Below are 23,141 nucleotides of genomic sequence, written 5' to 3' on the forward strand. Positions count from 1 at the left end.
CTCACCTTCCCTTTGTATCCCATCAGGTTAGAAATGTGTCTTTTTCACTGCCTTCTCATGTAGTTTACAGTTTCTGGACCTTCACTCTGATGTGGTGTCCTACCTTCACAGCCCTTGCCTTTGTTATTTGCCCTCTCTTTTCTCCCTAGCTATCAATGAAGCATCATAGTGCTGGCACTTATACTGCTCTTTATGATGATTTTGGTGTTGCTATAGGTGCATACTAATATAAACTTATTTATGATAACTCTGGATGGCTTTCTTAAGTTTTTAAAACACAGCACACATTCTAATATGGGTAATCTTGCAACAGCAGTGCAGTATTTGATTGTTAGAGATAATCTCAAAAAAAAATATACACAACAAACACAAGGAATTTCAAAAAAGGAGAGTCACAGTGAGACACATTCAACTTTCAGGGACAGAGGAACAACAGCGACAAATTCCCCAGGCATTTTCTGTGTATTACATGTTTCAAAAATACATTCTTGAGAACCATAAGTAAAAATGAATGCACACCAGACAGCAAAATAATTCTGTCACTGCAGAAAACTCTGATGCAGCATTTGTTCTTCACTAGCAATGTTCCGAATCTACTCCTCCCACATAGACCTAGTAAAAGCCAATTGACTTGTTTCCCCACATCAAAACCATATTATTTATCCCTCTTGCTAACTGCAGCATAGTAGCTTTGAGGATTCTCTCACCATTTTGATGCCTAGTCTTACTCATATTCTTACAATACTCTGTTCCCTTTACTATTATATTACTTTATATCCAATGTATGGGCAACATTATATACAATGCTGCCTTTCTGTTGTAAGCAGCATTTCACTCAATGTTTAAATGCTGCTCTATCATGTGCACACACATTTCTTTATCTGTGAATTGGTTGATGGACATTTATGTTTATTCAAGTCAACTGACTTGATGTCTTACTTCACTGGATGTGATACTTTGCTCTAGATGGCTTTGGTGGTCATTGGTATTTCCTTTCTTATAAGATCATTTTGTCAGCAAACAACAACAAATTCATTTCTTCCTGCACTATCTGGATATCTTCATGTCTTTGTTTTGAATAAATGTTTTTGGCAGGAAGTTACACCTGAGTATAAAATGTTATGATAGACATAGACATTGTTGCCTCAGTAATGGTCTTCATGCTTTCTACTGACCCCATTGACCAGAATGTTAGTTGCTGCCTTGTTACCTCTTTTTTTCCATTTTGTTGAGGTATATATTTCTTTAGTAATAGATTGAGACAGCTTATTATGAATGAATGTTTACTTTTACCATTTTTTTCTATTCCAAATCACATATGATTGTAAGGTTTTGTTTCTTACTGTGTAAAGTGAAATATCCCTACATTTCAACTTAATCAAGGTGAATTATTGTTTCTCATGTTATTGAATTATTATTTGTAAACATGGAGGAAACATGTTTGGTTGGAGACACTGATCAATTGACTTATATGTCATTGTATTAAAAGCTGTGAATAGTGTTTAACGCTTTGTTTGTGAGACATTTAAGAAATATTTAAGGGAATTTGTTTGGGCCTACATAGGACATGAGTGAGCTTTGTTTCTTTTGTTTTGTTTTGAGTTGTGTGAGATACATCACCATGGAAAAGTTCACTAGATTTTTTTTTCTAAAAGCACAAGCTCATGCATCCTCATTTCATTACGTAAAAACATAACAAATTTCCCCAATGTTTTCCAAGCCTCATTAAGCTTCCCAGGACCTTTTTGACAAGTCCTCAAAAACTTACTTGGGTTCCATGGAGTGGAATCCCTTATAATTTATTAAATTTCTGTTTTCTTTTTAAACATATTGGAATCAAGATTGTGGTCATATTACCTGAAAATTTAATTTACAGAAAAACAGTACACTGACATAATCATATCCTATCAGCTCTCACAAAGACAGATAAGTCTATGGTGAATATAAGGGTATATATAGAATGAAGAACTTGTTACTGGCCCCATATGCATCACTCTCTGTGTCAATAACATGTCAAAACTGTCATGTAAGGAGTGGTACAGGACTATAACCTTGTGTATTAGATTCCATACTTCTACTTTTCCTAGGAATATGTTCTCAATAGTTGTCTGCATATTGGAGTACTCTAGCACATTATTGAAGCAATCTGCACATATGAAACCTTTCATCCATGGTTTCATGTTCTATGATTTTATTAACCTATAGGCAATAGTATTCTAAAAAGCAATAGATTCCAGGAAAAAAAATTCATGGATTTTAAATTGTGTACTAGCTGAGGTAGATGAGAAATTGGGGCCTGCCTTTCTTATAGCATGAATCATCATTTATAAAGGGAGTACCCATACTAAATATTCTAATCAGCCATTGGCTGTTTTTTAAGTATTTTGAAAGATACAGCACATTTAATGAATTATTATCATTATTATTATTAAATATTTTTATATGTATAAATATATATTATAAATACATTTAAATATACATATATATGAAATAAAACATTTTATTTTAGCAACTTTTGGAGGAAAGAAATTAGAAAAAGTGTAAATATAAATGTATGTCCTTTGATGCAAAAGCAAAAATTAATGAATGTGATTTCTATATGGAAAACATTGCTCTTAGACCATAATGCAGTTTTAAATTCTACAATTTTTGAAGTATAAAGGAAGGACAAGACCTTAAATTACAGTACCATCCATTTGCACACAAAAACCAAAAGAGTGTAAATGAGTATCCACAGGGTATAGAGTAATAATCCCATTTCTTTTTACCTCTGATGAATGTAGATCCATGGGTTTATATTTGACAATCCACGTGCTCAGCTAAAGAAATCAGCCTCCTTTCCAATACAGAAGTCCCAAATAACAGGACTCTTCTGTCTTTGATTAAGAATTCCTAAAGAGGGGCTAGAAATATTGCTCCTGTAGTTAAGTGTACTCACTGCTCCTCTAGATGATGCAAGTTTCATGCTCAGCAGCCACATGATGGCTCACAATCATCTGCAAGCCCAATTTCATGGGATTGGACACCCTCTTCAGACATCTCCAGCACCATGCATACATATGGTAGAGACACATGCACACAAACAAAATTCCCTTATACATAAGAATAAATAAATCTTTAATTTAATTAAGTAAATCCAAATAAAGGAATTGTTAATGCTAAGAAACTTTTATTTATGAGTCACTCTATTCTAAAAAATTACATTAATTCTTTTTATGTATTAACTCACAATATTTCCCTCTGAAAATCAAGTAAGTCCTCTGAAGCTCACAGTAAATTCATGAAGGCAAAAATGGGAATTACAGTCCTCATCGGTCTGCCCTACTCTCTGTTTCTTTGACATATAACCACCCAAAAATACTGGGCCTTCCTCACCCTGGTCAATTGTAACTATAAACAAAATACTGTGAGTCATAATCAGTACAGAGCACACTGTATACTGTTTCCCATCCTTCAGATCATTGGTCTTCATGTTTGCTGCCATCTACAGCAAGCGCTAACGCTAAGGATGTGGTGGTGTTCCATGTCTCTTCTATTAATTGTTATTGTAAACTTACTACTTTAAGTAATTTATAAACTTAACTTTAACATATATATGTATGTATATATATGAGAAAAACAGTACTTGCTTAATTCAGACTGATTTGTGATTTTTATGGGCTTGTATAGAAATAATCTTATCATTAATTTAAAGACATTAAATAAAAGTTGTTTTAGGATTTTAAAATTATTTTTAATTGTTTTGTTATAGTAATAATTTTATTCAGGATAACAGTGCTTTTTGCTTCCATTTGAGTTTTTCAACACTGTTTAAGTTGAGAACACATGCAAAGGAACCAGGACTTCCTGTGGTTTCAAGCATGTATTGAGAGATCTTACAATATCTTACAAAAAAAAAAAAAAAACTAATCTACTGTGCTCTGATTGCTTAGACAACTATTCTTCTCATTAATTTATATTTTCAGTTTCTAACTGCACACCTGTTTTATTTAGAGAAGAAAAAGTCTCTTCAAAATTTAAAATATAATGTCCTAAATAGGGATGCACAATAGATACAATCTGAATATACATTTATAGGAAAACATACATAGCTCCTTCTGAACAACAATGTTCTGAAATCACTGCAAGAAAGGGTAATTATAACATATTTCCAGATAATTTTCTCAGAGTCATTGAGGTATGAGTCTGGTCTAGATATTCACTACTAGCTCTTCTCTTTGGTACATGGCCATTCGTTTAATAGTTCTAATGGTCAGTTTCAAGGAAAAGTGAGAACGGATAGCTCTGGCAGGTCATGAGAATCAAAGGCATAAAACACTGCGCAACTCCAGGCAAGTTAGAGGTTTCTATATCCTGAAACAAAGGATTTAACAGAACCACACAGATACAGCAGAAAAAGGGGAACTTCATTAGAAAAAGATGCACTTCCAAGGTAGTAAACAGACCAGAGAAAAGAAATAGCCTTAGCATCTGTGACCCCACTGTACAAAGTGTGGGGGCTCTTGTGTCACACAGCATGGGTTTTTTGGCTCATTGAATACCATGGACTTTCTCAGGTCTTCTCTGTTACGTGCTTTTCTAAGTATAACTTAATTCATTGCATATCTCATTAGGATCTTAAAACTGTACTGAGTGGTGTACATTTTAGCATTTTGATGAGCCTTTAGGTCACCTCCAGGCACTCAGTACCCCTGTGCCAGAGCTCTTAGCCAGATGTGCTCATCCTTGGCTTTAAGCCAGACATGCTCAGCCTTGGCTGGCGTTATCCAGACTTCTTTTTTCCTTTTTGCCAACTACTTTTCTAGTGTACTAATTTTGTGCATGGCTGGCTTGACTTCACTCACTCCGTCCCTATTCTCCTGCCTTAAAACTAAGCTCCAGAAAAAGAAAGTACCAAATATTTGAGATTGACAGTTTCTTGATGTCAAAATAATTTTAAACATTTCTAACTCCCAGAAGTATTCCAGGGTGGGCCTAAATGCACCTAGCCACTACTGCAGAAGATACTACTCTATGTATGTTAATTCTTCCTAATGACTTCCAGTATGGGCTTGTGGTGTGAAAAAGAATGTGATAAAATGATGGATAAGATGTACTTCCTAGCTCAGGCTAGGAAGTCTAATAACATGAGATTTAAACCTAGCTCTGACAGTGTGAGAACCAGGTAAACAACTTGTGTCTAGTTGCTATGATGAAGACCAAGAGCTGGGAGAACACCTCCTTTCCTGAAGACACATACTTCATTAATGTTCTTATTCCATTTAATCATATAGTTAATTGCAAGATTTTAGAAAAATTCACCTGAGTATTATGACCTAAAAGGAAGGAAAGAAATGTTAAGTGATGGAGTCTGGTGTCCCACAATCTCAAACATCTGTCAATACCAGTCACAAAAGTTAGTGTCTCCATGGTTACTTTCATCATATCTTCTCTGTTCTCAGAGATCACATAAAACATGCAATCCTGTGTCTTCAATCCCTAGTCACACACATTTCTCAAAATAGCTCCACATTCCCTAGTATGGGACATCTTGTTACTTCTGTTTTCTCTTTCAACAATTTCTATTATGTAGCCAATAGGCTATGTTATTCCAATTCCATAATAAAAAATGACTTTTCCATCACCACATATTTGGTTAGTAGACTAATTCTTAATGGCTCCTTTGAGTGAAAACTACTTATCACCCATGTCTTATGTTAGAGAGGACTTGGGTGTGCTTGGCACATTTACCTTTTACCACTTGGCTCTGTTGAAAATATGCCATGAGATGTGTGATAATTCCTGGAAACTTGATGACATCTGTGTGTATCACTGTGAGTCATCACTGCTCTCTTTCAATTCAGTATACTCATATTCATTGAGGAATGCAGCACCTGGTTGGACTTCTATAGCCAAATCATTTTTTTTGCTTTGCATATTGTAGCTAAAAAATTTTATCTTTCTTTTTGCACATGAAATTATTGTAAAAGATCTTTTTTAATGAAAATATATTCTTTTCTCATACAGTATATCTTGATTATAGTTTTCCCTCCCTCTATTCCTTCTAGTTCCTCTCTACTTCTCTCCTCTTGATCTACTTCCTATCCTATCTGTCACTAGAAAATAATAGACTTCTAAGAGATAACAACCAAGCACAACAAAATAAAATATAATAAGATGAAGGAAAAACTTTCATACCAAAGTTGAACAGAGCAAGGACACAGGAGGAAAAGGATTCCAAGACCAAGCAAAATAGTCAAACACTCACCTATTCTCATTGTCAGGAGTTCCATAAAAATATTAAGCTAATAGCTATAATATATATGCAGAGGACCTGGTACAGATCTATGTAGGACCTGTGCTTGCTACTTCAGTCTCTGTGAGTTCATATGCATCTTGCTTGGATGATTCAGAGGGCCTTGTTCTCCTAGTGTCCTCCACGCCCTCTGACTCTTAAAGTATTTCCACTTCCTTTTTTTATGTGATTCCCCTAGAGCTCTGAGGGGAGGGATTTCATGGAGACTTCTAATTCAGACTCTCTCTCCAGATAATGTAGGGGTGTTGGTCTCTGCATCTATATCAATTTGCTGTCAGAGGAATACCTTCTGATGATGACTGGACAAGGCACTGATTTATGTGTATAGCAGAAAACTATCAAAAATCATTTCATTGTTTTTTGTTTGTTTGACCAGTAGAGTGTGGTGTTACCCTACGTCTTTGGGCTATCTAGTCTCTGGTTCTTGGTTACCTAAGCAATGTTAGGTATGGATACCTTCCCATGTAGTGGGCTTTGAGTCAAATAAGACATTGGTTGGCTACTCCCTCAAGTTGTGTGCCACTATTATCCTATCATGTCAGAGTCCAGCTCCAGGAGTGTTCAGGTCCCAAAGAGGAGAGGTAGAGCCAGCAAAGGAAGGAGATTGACACAATCTGAGGGTGAATCAGGACAGCTGCCTGTTTACTGAAAATAGGCTACACTTTATATACTCTATAATTGCATTATAGTTTAACCACAAGCAATATTGAAAGCACACTCAGTGATTCCAAGGTGAAAGTGGTCATCAACTTAATTACAGCATTTTTCTTGAATCAAAAAGCAGTAAGTTTAGCAAGAATCTAAATGTCTATAGTTCTGTAAGCTTCAGTAACCCCACCAAGCACCCTTTTACACTTCTTCCTACACAGTCCCAGACCTTGTGGGCAGGAAATATCAGACATTGATTCCAGAGAAACTCATAAGAGCAATTTTCATTCCTCAAAGGACATGATACAGAATTTGCACCATGCAGCATAATAACCATTGTGCTGGTTTTTTAATTGCATTCCTTTGTGTCTTAGTCTTATAATAAGGGCAAGTTCACCTCATATCTTACCAAATGGGAAGAGCCTGGCATCTTACAATTTTTCCATTATACCATACCCTTCTGATTTCTTCAGTATATACTCATATATGGCAGAGGGGGATCAAGCCAGTCTAACTTCTTAACATAATCTGCTCCCTGTGAGGCATACCAGATCTTGTCATTCATCCAGTAAGCCACTAATCATGGGTATTATTCTTCACTTTTTGAATGAACTTTTTCCATTAATGGCCTCAGGCCCTGGATGTGGGTCCATTATTTTTCTTGATTGTGTCCTTTTCATCTTTGGGGGGGCAAGGTGTGCCCAGCTCGTAAATCTTTAACTTCTCAATTTTTCATGTATTCAGCAGGTCACCAAGGGGATTCTTTTGTGGGAGTAATCAGAGTTTCCACAGTGGTAGAGGTTTTTCCCAAAGAATTATTTTGTTTAAGGAGACTGCCATAGTATACATTTTCATCCTCCACCAAAGTATAAGAAAACTCCCATAACACATAGTGAGAATAATTCAAAATGAAAGTAAAAAGGTACTAGAGAATTGTGATCTACAATGTCGAATCACTGGAACTTTGTCAAGCAGTGGTCACCATGGGGTCCATGCCACTAACATATTGCAGCAGGAGAGATTGTAGATCAAAGCTTTTGTGCCTGGGCTAGTGTCTACATTTCGTTTTTTTGGTAGTCTGTGGAGTGCCTTCTCACACTGAAGAGACTAGAATATAGGGATGAAGGTTCCATATAGGCACAAGCTTTATTACTCTATTTTCAATGAGTTGTGTAGATGCTGTCCTTGGTAATGCAGCCACTCTGTCAGTTTCCAGAGAGCAACCTTTTGTTTTAGCATCAGTCTGGGTTGTTTGGGGATTTCCATGAGACACCCTTGGCAAACAAATCAATGGAATGCCACTCAGAACAGCCACTGGAAGCCTGAGCTTGTGTACAAAAGATGGCCAGTTGATATTCTGTATCCCCTATTACTAGGAGTCCTCATTAGGATTACCTTCATAGACTTCATAGTGCAGTTTATACTGTGCTAGATTTCCACACCACATCCCAAATGCCAAACAATTCTCTATTTACTCTCTCCCTCCAACCCATATCCCCACAACATGATTTCCTCTGGAACACCAGTGAAATATATTTTATTTCTCCTTCCTAGGGACATCCATGCTTTGCCCTACACCCTTTCTCCTTATCTAACCTCCCTGGATCTACTGATTATGGCTTTGTTATCATTTATGTAATGGTTAATATCCACTTATGAGTGGATACATACCATATATATCTTTCTGTGTCTCTTGTTACCTCACTCAGGATGATTTGTTTTCTAGTCCATCTTTTTGCCTGAAAATTCCATGATGCCTTATTTTTTAACAGCTGAGTAATACTTCATTGTATAAATGTATCCTATTTTGTTTAACTATGTTTCTATTGAGGGGCATCTAGGTTGTTTCTAGTTTCCATCTATTATGAATAAAGCTGCTATGAACATAGTTGAGCAAGTTTCCTTGTGGGAATATGGAGCAACCTTTTCTATATGGCTGAGTCTTGAGGTAGATCAATCCTAATTTTCTGAAGAATCTTCATATTGATTTCCAAAGTGGCAGTACAAGGTTACATTCCCACCATCAATGGAGGAATGTTCCCTTTGCTCCACATCCTCTCTAGAATGACCTGTCATTATGTTATTGATCATAACTCCTATGACATTTACAAGATGGAATCTCAAAGTAATTTTGATTTGCATTTACATGGCAGGTAAGAATGTTGAACATTTCTTTAAATGTTTCTCAGCCATTTAAGATTCTTCTGTTGAGAATTCTATTGATCTGTACCCCAAATTTTTATTGAATTGAATTTTCAATTTATAGCTTCTGAGTTCACTATATATTACATATATTAGTCCTCTTTCAGATGTTGAGTTGGTAAAAACTTTTTCCCATTGAGTAGGCTGCCTCTTCATCTAATTGATGGTGTTCCTTGTCTTCCAGTTTTTCATTTCACGAGGTCCCATTAATTACTTATTGATCTTAGTGCCTATGTTATCAGTGTCCTATTCAGAAAGTTGTCTCCTGTGTCAATGCTTTCAATGCTATTCCACACTTTCTCTTCTATCCATTCCAGTGTATCTGGTTTATGTTGAGGTCTTTGACCCATTTGGACTTGGGTTTTGTGCAGAGTGATGAATATTGATCTATTCCCACTCTTCAACTTATAAGACATCCAGTTTCCAGTTTGAGCAGCACTATTTGTTGAAGATACTTACCTTTTCCAGTGTGTATTAATGGCTTCTTTATCAAAAATGAGGTGTGCATATGTATTTGGGTTCGTGTCTGGGTATTCAATTCAATCCCATTGATCAATGTGTCTGTTTTTATGCAAATAATATGCAATTCTTATTACTATATCACTGTAGTAGAGCTTAAAATTTTTGATGGTGATACCTACAGCACTTATTTTATTGTTGAAGATTATTTTGGTTATCCTGGGGTTTTTGTTTTTTCATATGAAGTTGAAAATAGTCCTTTCAAAATCTGTATAGAATTGTGTTAGAATTTTGATGGTGATTGTACTAAATATGTAGACTGCTTTTGGTACGATGGCCATTTTAACTATGTCAAAAATCCTTCTGATCCATGAGCATGGAAAGTCTTTACATCTTATGATATCTTCTTCAATTTCTTTCTTCAAAGACTTGTTTTATCATACAAATCTTTCACTTGCTTGTTTGGAGTTACCCCAAGACATATATATAATGTATGTATGTATATATGTTTGGAACTATGATGAAAGTGTTTGTTTCCCTGATTTCTTCCTCAGTCCATGTGTCATTTGTATATAAGAGGGCTACTGATTTTCTTTTTTTAGTTCATTTATATCCAACCACTTAACTGAATGTGTTTATCAGTTGTAAGATTTCGCTGATGGAATTTTTAGGATCTTTTATTTATACTATCATATCATCTGCAAATAAGGTCCGTTGATTTCTTCCTTTTCAATTTTTATCTCCTTGATTTATGTCAGTTGCTTTATTGCTCTAGCTAAAACTTCGAGGTACTATACGGAATAGATATGGAAAAAGAGGACAATGTTGACTTGTTTAGGATTTTAGTGAAATTGTTTGAGTTTCTATTCATTTAATTTGATGTTGGCTATAGACTTGCTGTAAAATGCCTTTATTATATGTAGGAATGTCCATTGTTTCCCTAATCACTCTAGGACTTTTATCATGAAGGCATGTTGGGTTCTGTCAAAGGCCTATTCTGTAGTTAAAGATATGATCAAGTGGTTTTTTTCTTTCATTTTTTTATAGTATGGATTACATTTACTGATTTTCATATATTGAACTGTCCCTTCATCTCTAGGATGAAGCTTACTTTGTCATGGTGGATGATCTTCTCAAAGTGTTCTTGAATTTGCTTTGCAAGTATTTTATCAGATATTTCTTCATTTGTACTCAAAGGGGAAATGGTTTTATAATTCTCCTTTTTGTTGAATCTTTATGTGGTTTGAGAATGAGAATAACTGTGGCCCCATAAAATGAATTGAACAATGATCCTTCTGTTTCTATTTTGTGGGATAATTAGAATAGTATTGACACTAAACTCTTCACTGAAAATCTGGTGGAATTCTTTGCTAAAGCCATTTAGCCATGAATTTTTTTTTTGGGGGGGGACTGTTAAGGACTGCTACTAAACTAGGGATTATAGGTCTATTTAAATTGTTTATCTAATCTTGATTTTACTTTGATAAGGTTACTTATTGATAAAATTATCTATTTCTTTTAGATATTTTAATTTGCAGGAGTTCAGTATTTTAAAGCATGTTTTCAGTGTTCTCTGAATTTCCTCAGTGTCTATGATTATGTCTCCCTTTATATTTCTGATTTTGTTAACTTAGGTATTGTCTATCCACCTTTTAGTTAATTGGATAAAGGTTTGTCTATCTTGTTGGTTTTATAAAAGAACCAACTCTTTGTAACACTGTTTCTTTGTATTGTTCTCTTTGTTTCTATTTCATTAATTTCAGCCTTCAATTAGGTTATTTCCTGTTGTCCCTTTCTCTTGATTGTGCTAGTTTCTTTTTTTTTCCAGAGCTTTCAGGTGTGCTGTTAAGTTCTTATTATAAGATATCTCCATATTTCTTTGCGTATAAACAGTGATATGAGTTTCTTTTTAACACCACTTTCATTGTGTCACATATGTTTGGGTATGTTGCATATTCCTTTTCATTGAATTCTAGAAAGTCTTTCACTTTGTCTTTTTTTCAATCTTGACCGGTTTTTCATTCAGTAGAGAGTTCTTCAGTGTCCATGAGTTTGTAAGCTTTCTGTTGTTACTGTTGTTGTTGCTATCTATTTTTTTTTTTTGTTAATATCCATGGTGCTCTGATAGGATGCAGGGAGTCATTTCAATTTTCTTGTATCTGTTTTGATTTACTCTGTGTCTGAATATGTGGTCACTTTTAGAGAAAGTTCCATTCTGTAAGGTGCTGAAATATTGCTGGAGTTTTCTCCAGTCCTGCCTGGCCCATGGTCAGGACAAATCTCTCTCACCTGCCAGTCCTGCAGCCACTTAAACCCAACCAAGTAAACACACAGAGACTTATATTTCTTATAAACTGTATGGCCGTGGCAGGCTTCTTATTATCTAGTTCTTATATCTTAAATTAACACATATCTATTGTCTATATGTTGCCTTGTGTCTCATGGCTTACCGGTACCTTACTTCTCGCTTTTCATGGAGGCGGCTGGCAGCATCTCTCTGCCTCAGCCTTCCACTCCCCAGAATTCTCTCTCCTTTTCCCACCTATACTTCCTGCCTGGCTACTGGCTAATCAGTGTTTTATTTATTAACTAATCAGAGCAACACATTCAACATACAAAACATCCACAGCACTGAAAAGAAGGTATATTCTTTTGTGTTTAGGTGAAATATCTGTTAGGTCCATTTGGTTTATAATGTCTATTAGTACGAGTATTTCTGTGTTTTGTTTGTTTGTTTGTTTTTTGTTGTTGTTTTGTTTGTTTGTTTGTTTTGGTCTGGATGACCTCAATTGGGGAGAGTAGGATAAGTCTCCTAGGGTTGGTATATAAGGGTCAACAGGTGATTCAAGCTACTGCAGTGTTTCTAACAAACTTGAGTGCCCTTGTGTTTGGGACACAGATGTAAGAACTGAAGTGTCACCAGGCAATTGTGGTACAAGCCTTTAATCCCAGCACTTTGAAAGCAAAGGCTGGTGGATCTGAGTTCAAGGCCACCCTGTTCTGCAGAGTGAGTTTCACAAAAGCCAGGGCTACCCAGAAAAATCCTGTCCCAAAAATATTGAAATGTCACCTTGGTAGATTTTTTTCTTTGATGAATATGTGGTGTACTTGTTCATCTCTTTTTATTAATTTTGTTTCGAAGTCTATTTTGTTAGATATTAAAATGGCTATACCAACTTTCTTTTTAGGTCCATTTGATTGGAATATATTTTTCCTTTGTTCCTGACATAAGGTCTGTCCTTGATGTTGGAGTGTGTTTCTTAGACTCAGCAGAAAGATGGATCCCGTTTTTCCATCCATTTAATTAATCTGAGTCTTTTTATGTATTTATTTATTTTGAGGATTTGAGATCATTGATTATTGATATTGAGAGATATCAGTGACAAATGATTGTTTCTTCCAGTTATTTTGTTGTTATTATTGGTAGTAGTCATGGTGGTGTGTGTGTGTTCTTCCCTTCTTTTGATTTTGTTATTGTGAAATTACTTAATACCTGTGTTTTCATGAGTGGAATTAACCTCCTTATGTTAGGCTTTTCTTTGTAGCACATTTTGAAGCGCTGGGTTAATAGATAAATATTGTTTAAATTTGACTTTATCATAGAATATCTTAATTTTTTTCTTCTACAGTGAATGGAAGTTTTACTGAGTCTAGTAGTCTGGACTAACATCTGTGGTCTTTTAGAGTCTACTGCACATCTTTCCATTCCTTTTGGTTTTTGGAGTCTCCATGAGAAGTCAGTTGTAATTCTAACGGATCTACCTTTATATGTTAATTGGTCTTTTCCCCTGGTAGCTTTTTTTGTTTTGTTTTTTTTTGGTTTTTCGAGACAGGGTTTCTCTGTGTAGCTTTGCGCCTTTCCTGGAACTCACTTGGTAGCCCAGGCTGGCCTCGAACTCACAGAGATCCGCCTTTCTCTGCCTCCCGAGTGCTGGGATTAAAGGCGTGCGCCACCACCGCCCGGCCTTCCCCTGGTAGCTTTTAATACTCATTTTTTGCTCTGCATGTTTAGTGTTTTGATTTTTCTGGTCCAGTATATTTGGTGTTCTGTATGCTTCTTGTACTTTTCTTTATAAACATCTCCTTAGGTTTGGAATTTTTATTTCTATGGTTTTGTTGAAAATATTTTCTGGACCTTTGAGCTGGAATTCTTCCTCTTTTCATATTCCTATTATTCTTAGGTTTGGTTTTTTCATAATCTCACAAATAATTTGGATGTTCTGTGACAGAAAAAAATTAAAAATTAGCACTTTCTTTAACCAATGTATTATCCATTTCTTTAATCATATCTTCAATGCTAGAAATTCTCTTACATCCCTTGTATTCTGTTGGCAAAGTTTACCTCTGTAGTTCCTGATCTATTTAGTTGGTTTTCTGTACCTTGATAGTAGGTTTCTCCACTGACACAGTAAGACAGATCAAGCCAAATTGAAAAAGTAAAAGAAATGGTTTATTTTTAGCAAAGCAACTCCCATTTGAGTTTTCTAACCCCCAGAGATTAGGGCAGGAGAAGAGACAGGAGAAATTATGTGCCTGAACTAAAGCATGGGGCTTAAATACCCTATAGTCAAGGGGTGACAAAGTGCTCTCCATAAGCTGTTTTTTTTCTTTTATAATAGCAATAGTTTCTTTTTTATTTTAATACACTTTAGGTAACAGTATTCAAAGCTGAGCTTTCCCACCATTTCTGTGTAACAGGAGGAAACTCTCATTATACAAACTGAGCATTTTGTGATAGCTAAGAAAAAAAACAGCCAGCACCAGACTTGAATAGTTAGCTACAGTACAAACATCCTTCAAAAGGAAGTGTCATAATAGCAAGACAGAAAAACCAGGTTGAACAAATGATACCTCTTGGGAAGTGACTTCATCATTCTTGTTGAATTTTACATTCATTAAATCTCTTTTGCACAATTTATTGTTAATATACTTGAAACAAAACCTCCCTTTAAGGAATCACTGTAATAAGATATAAATATTCAACAAGAATAGTTTTAATAAAGAATCCCCATTTAGTTCAAATTCTAATATGCACTGACTGAAGGAAAAGAAAGTAACAAAATGTATTTGTTTAAAAATGTTTATTACAACAGATACAATTCACATCAGACTGGCTTTTTTTCCTCTTCCCCACTCACAACCATGTTCATTGGGTCATTTCTTTACACTTGAGCAATCAATGTACTTTCATCACACTTGCCCAGCAGTACTTTTAAATCCAGTCTTATAGGGTGCAAATGGATTTTAATAATTTATAAAAACATGTGGGTTATGCTCGATAATTGTACACAGAAATGAGAAGGTGATAGAAAAATGGCACAGCAACAATGCCCTAGAAAAGAGAAGGGGCACCTTAAAAAAAATGGGTAAGATCAGGCCAAGGACTTTTAAGGGAATGGAACATACAGGAAATGAAAACATTTCTTTGCAAAACAAATAGTGTTCTTGGTCAGGTGCAAATGTGAAACAGTTGTCTCATGATATCTGTACACTGCTCGAATTGTATCCTTAGACACAGATCTTGCACTAGAACTTGCACTGGATTTTGGAAAATGCAAGATTTCTCAATGATAAATTAATCCCCTCAATTTTTTTTCTTTAAAAAACTAATTTTGCAGACAGGTTTCCATGTAAAAGTCAAGGTATTTAGCCACCTAGCATTGATTAGTTTCAGATGTCTAAGCTCTGTTACACATGGCTTCCCATGGCTTCACTTTACAAAACATATTTACAACATAAAGATATATCTACAAGAAACCTACATTTCAAGAGTTTTACAAAACAATCATATCTTTCCCCTGAATTGACTCTCACAGACCCTTGTCCCCTTGTCATTTCATTTCCCCAACTTAACTATTCACAGTCTACTTAAGTGTCGCTCAAAATGTTATGACTGGGCAACAGATTCACAGTTCCTGTAGGATACCATGTGCAATTATTCACATCTTCAAACCATAAAGGAATTCTGATATTTTAGCTTTTCGAGTTCCTTAATTTGTTGTCTCGAAAACAATATCCTCTGCTCTTGCAAGGTTGCTTGAATTTTACACACTCGAACTACAGATCTCAAAATTGTTTTGTTTTGTTTGTTTTTCGAGACAGGGTTTCTCTGTGTAGCATTGGTGCTTGTCATTCAGCACATACTTGTGACATGTGAACACTTCCCATATTATGGGCTTCTTCATTCAATCTCGATGCTTGTTTCTCTGCATGTTCTGTATCCCACCCTTGAATGTGTTTTATGAGATTATCATTGAAGTGTGCTGCTAGCATAGGTGTTAATGAACATGCAGGCTGAGCAGAAGTGTTCTGTGGTACAACTATTGCATTTGGTGCATTACTACTGTAAGTATGATTTGGACCAGGTAATGGACTTCTCTGGCTGCTTCAGCACTGAAGACTTTGAGGAGAGACAGGCCTGTGACCCTGCTGCTTGTCAGAGTTTACAGACTGCTGTGTGACCAATTGTGTCACTGGTCTTGGCATATTTTTAACTATTAGAGTACTAACCTTTGGCTGTGATGAAACAGGTGGAGTATTAATCAAAGTTTTGATAGTGGCTGTGTTAGTTTAAGGTGTGCTTGTTCTTGGAGACACATAAGATCTTGCTGATGAAGCATCAGATGTTAGAGACTTTGGAGTGATTATATGGCTGGGCCTGTGTAGAGAGCTGAGCAGCTTGAGAAATCAGAGAGGTGATGTTGAAAGCAGAGGATCCAGGCTTTTTGAGCAATAACAGATTTACTTTGGATATGCCCACATTAGAATTACTAAGCTGTAGTATAGCTTGCAAAGCGAAAGCAACTAAGCTTCATTCAAGGGTGCTGAAGTAAAGGATGTATTGGTGATTGTGAAACAGGAGAAATAGGTACTCTTGAAGCAGATGCTGGAGGTGAGGATGTGGAAAAAATTGTGCTAGACTGTGATACTGATTTGTCTCCTGAAGCAGATTCTTTTCCTCTGTTTTCTGTGCAGGGACAGAAGCTGTGGGTGTAAATAGTTTTGATAAAGTGGATGTTCCATTAGCATCAAATGATTTCTTTGGCTGGTGATCAGATTGAAGTGTAAATGGACTAGAAAGAACAATGCTTGGGGTCATGGTTGGATGAACCACTGCTTTGATGGGGTACTGGCTGGCGTAGAGCTACTGTGAGTCTCTACTCTTGGCAGTCTGGAGTCTTTGTCATTGTGTCTGCTTGTTTGAGACAAAGGGACCAGGGCCTCTGGCAACTTCAGGGGAGTAGCTGCTGCAGCTGCCAAAAATGAAGACCTGAACTTTTGGTGCCTTTTCTTTGTTGAAGATTCACTAAGAGGGCAGCATTTGGAGAGAGAAAGGAACGGTGCTTTATGAATCAAGCAAGGGTGAGATGGAGATTTCCAGCTGAACACTATTTACGGAGATCCACCTGGCTTTGCCTCCCAAGTGCTGGGATTAAAGGCGTGCACCATCACTGCCAGGTTTTCCTGGATTTCTTTAAGGGATTTTCTCATTTCCTCCAAATATTTGTTCATGTATTCCTGGATTCCTAAAGTGATTTATTCATTTTTTTTAAGGAGCTCTATCATCTTCATACAGTTTGTTTTAAGGTTTTCCCCCCTGTACTTCAGCTATGTTGGAATATTCAGGGCTTGCTGTGGTAGCATTGTTGGGCTCTAGTAGAGACATATTACCCTGGCACTTAATGATTTTGTTCTTATGCTGACATCTAGACATCTGGATTTGGGGTGATTTCTAGGTTTATCTTGGTTGGATGGATATTTTTTCCTTGTTTTCTGTTTCATCTGTGGATTTTTGGAGAGTGTGGTGGTTGTGGGTTGCCTGTTTTACTGGCCTACTGAGCTGTTATGTTCAGAGTGAATTCCTCCTGGTGTTAGAGGTTGGAATACAGCAAAGAGTAGGGGGAGGGAGTGACAGAGTATTCCCACATGTGGGCAGAGTAGGAAAGAGGCTAAACCTGGTGTTCTGTTGTAGCACTTGGGGGTAAAAGTGAGGGATTGGTTCTATACAAAAAGAGGGGGGAAGGTCTGTAGTCAGTCTACCTAATTTTCTGGTTCTAGCTGTGGGTTGAGCAAGAAGGGCCTGCTTGGGTTTGGGACTGGGGTACAGTTACAAGTGTGAAGAGGGAATTTAGGAGCGGGTAATTTATGGTATCCACTAGAGATGTGGGCAGGGAGAAAGGGAGGCTGCAGTTGGTGATCTTTTTCAATCCAAGGGATGACACTGAGGGATTTGGTCTGCAGGAACAGTGAGTGACAACCATTCTTGATTTGATTTATTAGTTTATTTCTCTACTTTCATTACTGAAGAGAAGCCTGTATTCAACATGAGCTTTTCTAGCTTTCTAGATCCTTTACAAATTCCTGATAATCTTTTCTTCAATTTTTTTTTACAAAAATTCTTTTTCATAGTAAAAAGATGATATTCGCATTTTTTAAATGGAATGGACTGTTTAAAGCATGAAAACACAAAGCAGTTTGATTTCTCTCCCACTCAGGCAAGACTGCTGTCCCTTGATTGTTCTATTTATTATTTCTATGTATTTCTGAATTCCAGGGATGAGGTCATATTCTTTCTTCTAAATACTATATATACCTTTAACTCACCTAGAAAACAATTTTATTGACCACTTACAAGCTGATAGATACAGAATTTTCATTTTTTAAAAGTCTACATATATCTTATGGCTTCCCTCCTGTATATATAATGTGATCTCAAATGTAATGAATCAAAGAGTTTTATCTTTGTGCTAGAACTGTTCTTCTTACAATGTCTCAGCATCTATGAATGGTAGCTTCCCCCACTTGTACAGCTTTACCTTCACAGCTTGCACGTTTCTTTAAGGAAGAAAATGTCCAGTGTCTCCCCCTTTTCTATCCCACAAAGCTCATTCTAAATGGTATATCCAGGTGACCATTTTAATAAGTATATCAGTTCTTGCCATTATCACATCTTGGTTCAAAAGCCTCTTCCAATGTTATTCACTGTGAAAACATAAAAACTCTATAGAACATAGCTGTGGTGTGCTTGTTGACAGTTTTTTCTCTGACTTAACCTTCTACTCCTACATTCTTTAAATTCTATGTTTCATGTTGCAAATCATCCTAGAATGCCTCTATATCATCATCTATAAGATTATATTCCTCTTGCCTAGAATACTTTCCAATAAACATCACAATGGTTCACATTGGTATTCCTTCCACTTAAACTCACAAGACAATGTGGGCTTGCTGTCCTACAACCCCTTAAATGCCCTCTCCCAACTCTTCCTTTCTCTGAAGTACCATCAGTACTTTCTTGTCTATCTTGATTTCTGATACATGTTTTTCCAAACAGTGAAGGACTCTGATGAATATTTAATGAATTACCAAATACTTAAATTTTGAAAGTAGGTTTTACTTAGTAAAGTAAAAAAAAAGTAGGTTTTACTTAGTAAAGTCCAGAGGCTAAACCTGGTGTTCTGTTGTAGCACTTGGGGGTAAAAGTGAGGGATTGGTTCTATACAAAAAGAGGGGGGAAGGTCTGTAGTCAGTCTACCTAATTTTCTGGTTCTAGCTGTGGGTTGAGCAAGAAGGGCCTGCTTGGGTTTGGGACTGGGGTACAGTTACAAGTGTGAAGAGGGAATTTAGGAGCGGGTAATTTATGGTATCCACTAGAGATGTGGGCAGGGAGAAAGGGAGGCTGCAGTTGGTGATCTTTTTCAATCTTTACAATGATTGAAAAAAAAGTAAAGTTCATGGAGAAAAAAAAGTCAGGAAAGCTATGTTATAAGAGAACAACATAAAAAGCCCATGGATGTTTGGAAATGGAAGTCTCAGAAGCATGAAAACTGGGTAGGGAAGAAAGACTATCCTCTATGAATTCGTACAAGTATGAACAAGGAAGCTCTAGGGACTGCTATGGCTGCAAGAGCTGATCATAGATGCAGAAGACTGAGGAGGTGATATTGAGTTAAGGTCAAACCAGGATCCATCAGTCTCCTACAATCTCTTCTAAGTATGTGTTTCTTCCTATAATCCACTACAAACCCCAAATTGGTAAAATAAAATTGTAAGATCTTAATCAACATCACTCAAATTATTCAAAAAATAAGTAACAAGGTAAAAAAAAAATTAAAAACTTTGGCCTTACTTTAAATGCCTCAATATTTAGGTAATTGGAGAGCTTGACAAACAAGTTATAATCTAAAACTTAATAGAAGTAATTTTGAGAAACATTGCTTTAATATTTGTGTTCAATGACATTCAAAATTATCTAACTTAATTATGCAAGACACATACAAACTTATAAATATATATAAATATTGAAAATATATAAATATATTATAAAAATATATAATATAGTATATTATTAATATTTTATGCATTAATATAATATATCCTTTTATGTATAATATATACTATTTAATATAGTATATATTATATATGTGTGTATGTTTCCTGCTGAGTTCATTTAGATGAATTATAATTAATTCCATTAATAACAATACTATAATATATAAATAATATATAATATATAAATAATATATAATATATAAATATATTTAATATATACTATTATATAAAATAAGAGTCAATGAGGCCATAGATTTAAGAGGGATGGGTGTAATGGGGTAGATGGGATGGAGAGAGTTGGAGGAGAGGACATGTTAGGCATTGCACAGAGGAGAAAAAAGGGAAGAAGAAATGATATAACAATATTTTAATTAAATTTTTAATTTGAATAAAGTAAACCTTAGATAATTATGACAGAATTTTAAAAAAGACTTCCTTGGTGGAAATGTTTTGGGGAATTTAAAATAAGGAAGTGAATTTTTTTTACTAGTATCAGAAATGTCACTATACTAATCTGACTATGAACTATTAAAGGGTTAAAGACAACTGTTGAGACACTAGATGAACGCTATTGTGTCCTATTGCAAAGCCCAAGAAAATACACTATGCCTGTTAATTTTCTTTAGCAGTTCTCTGATGTATTATAATCTGTTCTAATAGGCTAAATATCACTGTATAATTTGCAAATATCAAGAACAGAATGTAAATTAGTTATAGTTCTTCATCCTTCATCAGAAATATGTATTTAAATAACAAAGAATATGCATCATAAACAAAAGCCTCTAAGAGTCAGCCTCAAAGACTTTCTCTCAGGGTCCAAAGGAGACACTACATCAGCAGATGAACTATGATCTTATGGACGAATCTGCTCACACCATGTTCTTTCTATCTGTGTCTCTTTATTGTTCTAAAAAATTCCACCTCTACAGTGAGGGTGGTGTCTGCTTATAAACATTTACAATGGACAATGAAATTCGAGACGTGAATTTTTCAGGGTCACCAAGGCAGGTAAGATTCACACACAGAGCAATAAATGTCAGCTTTAATTTACAGCACAAAATGGGAGTTGGTTAGTGAAGGCTCCTTGATGAGGTCAACTAGAGGTAAAATCAGCAAGGGAATCTAAGAGGAGAATTTGTGTGCTTAAAATACATTCCTAAGTGTGACTAAGTAATAAGCTAAAAGTTTATAATCAGTAAAAGTTATAAATAAGATAAAAACTCTCTTTTTCTCCAAGTACCACTTCCTAGTGGGCAGGATTAGCATTCTGGATAACTAGACAACTTGTGTAAATAGTGGTGCAGTTTTCACCAGTGTTGGCTGGCTTAAAAGAAAGTCTCAGATTTAAAAGATTACACCTATTGATTAAGGATGTAGAACAAAGAGAGAATTTAAGCTTAATTTGCACAAGAAATATAACCTGGCACCTTCCAGCTGCTCTGGCTGAAGCAGCATAGGTCTTCAGCAAGTCTGTGGAAAAGTTTACTTTCCTTTGGGAAAGAGCAAGAAGCTGATTACCTTTCTCATTATTTTCTCAAGGTAAATGCAAGCAATAAATTTCAAAGCTAAAATCTTGTGTTAATAAACCTAAGTGGTAGTAAGTACAAGAAGTTAAGAAACTTTTAGTGCGAGGTTAGTTTAGTTCATCACTACTCTTATCTATAGGTGAGGTAAAAACCAGGGCACGCTTGTCCTCTATCTAAGAGTCTATGAATCAACATTTTCAGACAAGTAGTAACTGTGTGTCCTTGTTGTGTCTGGAAATGTCTCAAGTGAGACACTTTGGCCCAGAGACTTAACACTGACCAAATGCCTGCCAATAAAGGTAACTGCAGAAAGGCAGATCTCTACATTTACATTGGAAAAGAAACAAATTCCTGGTTGTGGGAAGCAGGTTTTTTGACTATGTGACTCTTTGCACACATAGTTAGGGAATGTTATCAATATAGCCCAAATGCGTAGAGAAAATTGTACCCAATAGATCATCGAAGACTTTTAAACCGTGGGAAATGAACCCCAAATTGTAACAGATGGGAATAAGCTATAACTTCTGCAGCAAGAAGTCTATAGCCAGAAACAAATTCATTCAAAGGCAATAACTCCAACTCACCTCGCATGATGGCTCAGTCCTTTACCAGGACCCTTTGTTCTGATAAGTTGACCTTTATCAATGATGGCTGAATCCCTACTGCATAACCCTGCAGTTCCCAGCACATCATTAATTTCAGTGTTTTACTACATATAAGTTATCATCATTACAATGATAAATAATCTGCATATCAGGTTTATTAAGCATATAAATCTATTAATCAGGCTTCAATCGTCTTAACATTATAATGTCGATGAGAGTACGGTAATTTTATACATAATATATTCTTGATTCCAGATGTTTGTTATACATAAAAATGGCCACTTCTTGACAATATTGTGAAGAAATTAATTTTCCCCTGATTTATTTATTTCTCTTTTCCTTTCAGGAGTTGGAATTTTCAAATTTATTTGCTGTTCTTCACTGTATTCATTCATTTTTTGCTGCCAAAGTAGCTTGTTTGGACCCTCTGTTTTTAGGTAATAAGCCTGCTGCTTCTGCTGCTGACAGCTCTGCTTCTACAAGCAAAGCAAAGCATGTGGCTTGACATGCTGACTTCTACCTTAGAGTCCTCAGGGTCACTCCTCACTTCCACCCTGGGGAGACCACACTTTCACCAAGTCAACAGTGAAGTAAGACTGCAACCCCAGCAGAAGAAGGTCAGGAAGTATCTGCAGCATATCTTACCCTGTCAGGCATCTGCAAACAATGCTGGATAGGCAGAGCAGCCTATTCTTTCTCCTCTGATCTTTATCAGGACATAGATGACCCTATGTATGGTGACAAATGTTTGGTGTAAAGTATGTAAATAACATGAAAGTTGTAAGCTACCTATAAATAAAAATGCCAGTTAAATGGTTATTTCTCTATTTTAGATTATTTTGTATGACAAATGCATAGTGGGCCAAAATCATGAACCAATGCCATATCATTGTGTTAAGAGTGTAAAGAAGTTTAAAAAAAATGAAAGCAAGGCAAGTAGCATGCAAAAAAAATAATAATGAAGTTAAGACATCAGAAACAGAAGTACCTTAACTTATCCATGTGAGCTACTCCCTGTGTCCCCATCCTATGGTTCCACATGAGCACTCCAGTTGTGTTTACCTGATTTTAAAT

General features: G+C 35.9%; 1 protein-coding gene across 1 annotated transcript in view; it reads left to right on the top strand.

Annotated features, from left to right (window-relative positions):
* The window catches only part of Sntg1 (syntrophin gamma 1), a 507,378-nt gene extending 484,528 nt beyond the window's left edge, over nt 1-22,850 (top strand). Inside the window, exon 18 of the mRNA XM_059255595.1 lies at nt 22,414-22,850. Coding sequence (XP_059111578.1) covers nt 22,414-22,572 — 159 coding nt within the window. The 3' untranslated portion in view covers nt 22,573-22,850. The remainder of the gene's footprint in view (nt 1-22,413) is intronic.
* Nucleotides 22,851-23,141: the final 291 nt, after the last annotated feature.

The sequence above is a fragment of the Peromyscus eremicus genome, chromosome 2 (genome assembly GCF_949786415.1).
Source record: "Peromyscus eremicus chromosome 2, PerEre_H2_v1, whole genome shotgun sequence".
Classification (NCBI taxonomy): Eukaryota; Metazoa; Chordata; class Mammalia; order Rodentia; family Cricetidae; genus Peromyscus; species Peromyscus eremicus.